The sequence below is a fragment of the Ranitomeya variabilis genome, chromosome 6 (genome assembly GCF_051348905.1).
Source record: "Ranitomeya variabilis isolate aRanVar5 chromosome 6, aRanVar5.hap1, whole genome shotgun sequence".
In the NCBI taxonomy this organism is placed as follows: Eukaryota; Metazoa; Chordata; class Amphibia; order Anura; family Dendrobatidae; genus Ranitomeya; species Ranitomeya variabilis.
This window is the reverse complement of record NC_135237.1, coordinates 25947345-25953874: the sequence shown is the minus strand read 5'-3', so window position 1 is coordinate 25953874 and position 6530 is coordinate 25947345. Positions and strand designations below refer to the sequence as shown.

Below are 6530 nucleotides of genomic sequence, written 5' to 3'. Positions count from 1 at the left end.
CTTCCATATTTTGCAGAAATTTCAAAGAAATCTAAGTTTACAATTTCTATATCTAGATGTGTGATCTTGTTCCTGTTTGTGTTTCTTTTCCTCCTTTCCACTTCTCATGTATAATATTCTTTTTGATGTCTGGGGTCTCATTATACTACGTCCTGTATAAAATGTACAGTATATAAGTTTTTGCCTGGTCATGTGGACGGTTAGGCGGCACATTGTTTGTGCAGCCTATGCAGTGCTCATGTAATTAGGGGACCACTCACCGTCACCCTAAAAGCAGCTTGCAGGTTCCTGCTGTCTATCAGTTTGCATGTAGGGGCTGATAAGGGGGCGCTTTATGATGAGTTTTTGTGATACAAGGGGGTTTACAGAATATTTTGCACCAGGACTAATAATATAAAAAAGCCAATGTTTTGCAATGTATCGCGCGTCTCCACCTAGAATAATAATTTTCCGTCTATGAATAGTCGTGTGCATGAATGGCTGCTCTGTAGTAAGTCGTGTTCTCCCAGCCTGCAGTGAACACACCTACTCCACCAGCGAGCTCTGCCTTTTCCTGGTCCCACTGTATATAATCTGTGGGGCTGACTCTGCCAAGCAGCGCACAGCAGCTGCTCCAGAAGTTCTTCTCCCTTTGTTCTCCTCTCGCCTCATCCACTATGGTCCTCTACCACAAGGAGTTCGCCGATGCTGGCAAAAAATCTGGTCTCCAGATATGGCGAATTGAGAAAATGGACCTGGCGCCGGTCCCTGAAAACCTATATGGCAACTTCTACGTTGGAGACGCTTATCTGGTCCTTCATACCATAGTGAAGAATAACAGCAAGTATTACGACCTGCACTTCTGGCTGGGTAGGTTTCCTCTGTCTTCGCGTTATTTTGCGCCTTGGTTGGATATTAACCGGAATACGAGACTGATGTAGCAGAGCTGGAGCGGTGCGTGAATTCACTAAGCCGAGATCTTGCAGTCAGCGACACATAGGGGGGACGTGAGCATCTTTCCATGAGTTATGCCATATGACAAACTCGTCTCTGCTAGATCCGCGCGCTATAGTGATCCCCTGCGAAGGTGTAGGCGGCGGTGACAATAACTATCATAGGGCATGTCCAAACCGGAGAGACGGCATAATGAGCCTCATCACGGGCAGCAGCTGAAGAGACGCCAGTTAGAACCTGAATTATTGTTTTCATTATGTCGTGTTTAGTAAATGTTACGCTATTATTTCCCAGGATAATAGAAATATAGCAATAGGATAATACAGGCTATTGGGCTATGATTTAAAGGGATTGTCCAGGATTAGAAACACATGGCTTCTTTTTTTTTTCCAGAAAGACTGCCCTCTCTGTCCCACAGGTTGGGTCTGGTATTGCAGCTCCTTTCCATTCAAAGTGATAAAGTTGAGCTGCAATACCACACACGACCTGTGGACATGTGTGGCGCTGTCCGTAAAATACAGGGCAGGACTAGTATCCCATAGAGAGAGACGTGTCCACTATCTAGATGAGGACTAACACCTTTATTAACTCAGAATTCCCTAATAAGGAGTATGAAATGTATTTTATAACCTGGAAAACCCCTTTAAAGAGGACCTGTCACTTGTAGTTAATATATATATTTTTTTACCTGTTCTCCTGAATCCGACGATGTTTTTCTTTTGTTCCTGTACCTCTCCGTTCCTGACATATAGACCGTTCTTTCCTGTATGTAAATCTAGTTATTTAGCCAAGTGGGTGTGGTCTTGAGGTTTTCTTTTAAGACCATGCCCATTTGGAAAACAACACTTGATCTATCTACAAGAAAGATGAGGCCATATCTCAGGGACAGAGAGGCACAGAAACAAAATAATAACAGCGTCAGATTCGGGAGAACAGCGGCATTTAAACCCGGTAAAACAATTACATAGTTATGGCAAGTGGCAGGTCCTGTTTAAAAAAAAAAAATGTCCATTTGATAAGGGTCAGAACGTCACAAAATGACCAGAGTAAGTGATACTTTTAACTCGCTCATCCCCCGCTGCTCTCATGCTTTCAGGTCCCAGTGACTTCTTGGTTCCTCTTAAAAAAAGAACTGTCACCAGGTCAAAAGCGTCCAGATTCTGTTCTTTTTTTATTCCAGCTGCTCCTCTCCGTATTCCACTTTTTTCTTTTTCTAAATCTGCCATACACTTCCAAAGACATGGGCCCTTTTCTTTAGTGCAAATTTTTTTTTGGTCTACTCTTTACCAATGACCCGTGGCTCAAAGGATCCTCGGGGGCGTGTCCTTACCTTGCTCTGTATTATTATCCTGGGAGCTACGCCCCCTTTGGTAAAGGCCATTAAAAAATTGGCACTAGATATAAAGGACTGTTTCTCTGTATTCGCATGGCGGATTTAAAAAAAAGTAAAAAGCAGAACACTCAGGGGAGCAGCGGGAACTAAAATAAAAGTAAAACATTTACAATGGACACTAAAAGAGAACACAGGTCCTTTTTAACGCACAGGTGATTATCACTGAGTCATTCACTGGTGGAGGCAGGTCACAGTCACCATTGCCACCTGTGATTGGCTGATCGGTCATTTCCTGTTTTTTGAGAGGGATCAGAGAAGGCGGAGACCAGAAAATGGCGAAACAGAAATTATGGAAGATGACTTCTCTTAGATGGATTTTTTAAGGCCAATTTGACCCTTTTCATAAGAAATGATTAAAGGGATGACAATCATTTAAATATCGGTTGACCCCTTTTAATTGGGGGGGGGGTATCTGTACTTGATGTGTATGTGATCACCTACTATGGCAATAGTATCAATATTCTTTTTCAACATCTGGAGTTTTCGGATGTCCTCCAGCATCTTGAGTTACTCCAAGATGGTTTGTGTCTAGGGATGAGCGGACTCATGGAAGTTCAGTTTCTAGTTCCCCACCCGAACCTTATTCCAAAGTTGGGTCAGGGTATCGGGACTTTACCCAAACTTGAATCAGGACTTTACCAGAACTTGAACCAGGTCTTTACCCAAACTTGAACCAGGACTTTACCCAAACTTGGACCAGGACTTTACCCAAACTTGAACCAGGACTTTGCAAGAACTTGAATCAGGACTTTAGATGAACTTGAACCAGGACTTTACCCAAACTTGAACCAGGACTTTACCCAAACTTGAACCGGGACTTTACCCAAACTTGAACCAGGACTTTGCAGAACTTGAATCAGGACTTTAGATGAACTTGAACCAGGACTTTACCCAAACTTATACCAGGACTTTACCCAAACTTGAACCAGGACTTTACCCAAACTTGAACCAGGACTTTACCCAAACTTGAACCAGGACTTTACCCAAACTTGAACCAGGACTTTACCCGAACTTGGACCAGGACTGTACACAAACTTGGACCAGAACTTTACCCAAACTTATACCAGGACTTTACCCAAACTTGGACCAGGACTTTACCAGAACTTGGACCCAAACTTTTGAGCTGGAAAATATTCTCTCTCCCTCCCCAAACATTGCAATGGGCTTCCGGGAGAAGTCCATGTTCGGCATTTACCCATGGACACTAACTGTCTGGTATGAACCCCAAACTTTTAAGTTCGGGTTGGCTCATCTCTATGTGAGACATCTAATTTAGAGGGGTCCTGACAACTAAGCTCCATCTTCGTAGCTAAACATTAACAATAGGATAAGAGAACGTCAGCTTATGTGAAACATCTCATCCACCTGGGTTCCAAAATCTTAGTAAAGTGGGGGAAGGGAAGTGACAACTCTACGAGTGCCACACAGTGGTGATTGTCACTACATTCTCCAGGTTCTGATACATAACGTACAAAAATAAGTTGAATTGTTCCCGCAGTTGTCACTGATGATCACCCCTAGATTTGTACAATAACATGTAATCCCTTTTTTCTCCAGTGGAGGCAGTCCAGGGAAAGTGAGCACTTACCACCGAGTTCTCATAGAACTGATCGTTGTTTGTGATCTGCTCATCATCTAAGGACACTTTAATCTCTTCTCCTCTGCACACAGCTCCCCATTTCTCAGCTTCTGGGACTGTGGGAATACTGGGAATGTATTTCTAATCTTCACTATGTGCAGTATAAATGTTTCTCCAGAGATGAGACCTCGCCAGCTCGGGCACGGGCTGTGAGATCTGGGCACTGAGTTGGGCACGGAGCCAAGTAAATCATTATTTTAAGACTTGTGACCAGAGATTCCCCTTTTAGCCATTAACGAGCCGCACTTAAAGGAACGGTGCAGAGAAACCTCTTACTCAGCACATTAAGCATCAGCGGTATACGGTGATATTGACGTCCCTTTATGACGGATGGCTTCCTTCCTAATGCGCTCTGTGCAGTATAGACAAAAAGTATGGGGGGGGGGTATATATAAGCCATTAGTGCATGTATATATGTATCCGGATAACGAGCCGACCTTGTACTGTATATATACACAACAGTGACTTAGAAAATAAACCTGATATTTAGGGGTCTCTTTTAATTATGTGGCATCTACACTGAGGTGGGTTGGGGTCTGTATTAGTTTAGAAGGTTTAGGTCCGAGGTTTTGATTATAGGCCATGGTTTTGGGTCTGTGTTGACGAGGACTGTTCTGAGGTCTGTATTTATTCCGGTGGTCTGGTCGGGAGTCTGAAATATTTTATGGGGACTGGTTTAAATTCTGTATTAGTTCAGTGGGCCTGGTCTGGGGTCTGCAGTAGTTCTGATCCAGGGTTTGTTTTAGTTTTGAGCATGTGGTCTTGGATCTGAGTTACTTAGGGGGCCTGGTCTGAGGTCTGTAATAGTTTAGCTGGCCTGGTCTAAGATCTGAATTAGTTTAGAGGGTCTGGTCTGGGGCTTATATTAGTTTGCGGGGTCTGGTTTGGGATTTAAGTTAGTTTAGTGTGTCTGATTTGTGATCTTAGTTACTTAGGGAGCTGGTCTGAGGTCTGTAATAATTGGTCTGGTCTGGGATCTGAGTTAGTTTAGGGGGTCTGGTCTGGGGCTTGTATTCGTTTAGGGGGCCAGGTCTGGGATCTGAGTTAGTATATGGGATCTGGTCTGGGGTTTATATTGGTTTAGGGGGTCTGATCTGAGGTCTGTAATAGTTTAATTGGTCTGATCTGGGATCTGATTTAGTCTAGGGGGTCTGATCTGGGGTCTATATTAGTTCATGCGGCCTGGTCTGGGATCTGAATTAGTTTAGGGGGTCTGATCTGGACGGTTGTATTAGTTTAGGGGGTCTGGTCTGTGGTCTCAGTTTAATTAGAGCACTTCATCTAGGGTCTCTATTTGTTTAGGACGTCTGGTTTGGGGGTCTGCATTATTCAATAAAACCTCTCCTGTACAATATGAGAGACTAGAATTATGAAAGGTCCCCGACCGCCATAAACACTAATTACTGAGCACAAATTACTTTGAATTTTGACCCCTGGAGGTTTATACAGTCCTGGGGCACAGTCCACAGCCGGTGAATATACAGCGTAATCACCACGGTCTTTAACCATAAGTAAAATATTGTTGCGACTTGTATCCTGGACGATTCCAAGTTATCTAAAAAAAAATAGAAAACTATATAAAATTCTTTAGCTACAATGTATGAAAGATTTCAAGAGGGATCAGAGCAATGGTCCTGCCATATAGTGCCCAACATATACTGCCCCCATAGAGTGCGCAAATAAGACCTGGTCCCGGGGGGGTAAATACTGATTTTATCTGATTAGATGATGGGTTAAGGAGATGGAAACCCAAGCGATGTAGAGTCCCTGTACATTAATGCAAGAAATTAACTCTTCGAAGTCAGATAGCGGTGATAGAGTGAGGATGAGTCCTTTCCTCTTTATTCCTCTGTGTTGTGCAAAACATGTGTGGAAGTGTCGATAACAACGTGCAACAATCCAAGTCACAAGAACCAACCAGAATGAAGACAGTGATACATTGTTATCAGTCAGTGGCAGGGAGTTTACTACGTTCGTTGATGAGTGCACTGTTTGGCGACATGATATGACGTCGGATGACACAATCAGAGCTCGAGTCTCAATTCATTGGGTTGTGTGGATATAAATAAAGTGTGATTGTGTGGCGTTTGGTCCGTCGCCTCTAATCGTCTGATACTGCCACTTTATAGCTCTGTTGCTTGGTGTCACAGCATCAGGCACTGTATGACACTACTATTTTGGCGCTGCATAGATCTGTTTTTTCATTACTTTATGAACATATTCGGGCTCCGTGATGCTATTATTTATTCTATTATTGTATAAGTGTATATAACAGTATTTTCACACTATGTGGCGATATTGTTTTAGTTACTGTAGGGGGTATATTTTATTGCCGTTATTGTACTTAGGCACTGAAAAGCTTTCTTTTGGTCCCTATATGAATATAAACAATATTCTATCCTGCAAAACCCCTTTAAAGAGGACCTGTCACTTGTGGTTAATATGTGATTGGTTTACCTGGTGTAAATGCCGCTGTTCTCCTGAATCCGGAGATGTTTTTCTTTTGTTCCTGCTCCTCTCCATTCCTGAGATATGGCCCCATCTTTCCTGTATGTAAATCTAGTC

General features: G+C 43.0%; 1 protein-coding gene across 1 annotated transcript in view; it reads left to right on the top strand.

Moving 5' to 3' along the window:
* The first annotated feature begins 470 nt into the window (after window positions 1–470).
* Window positions 471–6530, top strand: part of SCIN (scinderin) — a 112549-nt gene continuing 106489 nt past the window's right edge. The window contains exon 1 of the mRNA XM_077268085.1: window positions 471–849. Coding sequence (XP_077124200.1) covers window positions 657–849 — 193 coding nt within the window. The 5' untranslated portion in view covers window positions 471–656. The remainder of the gene's footprint in view (window positions 850–6530) is intronic.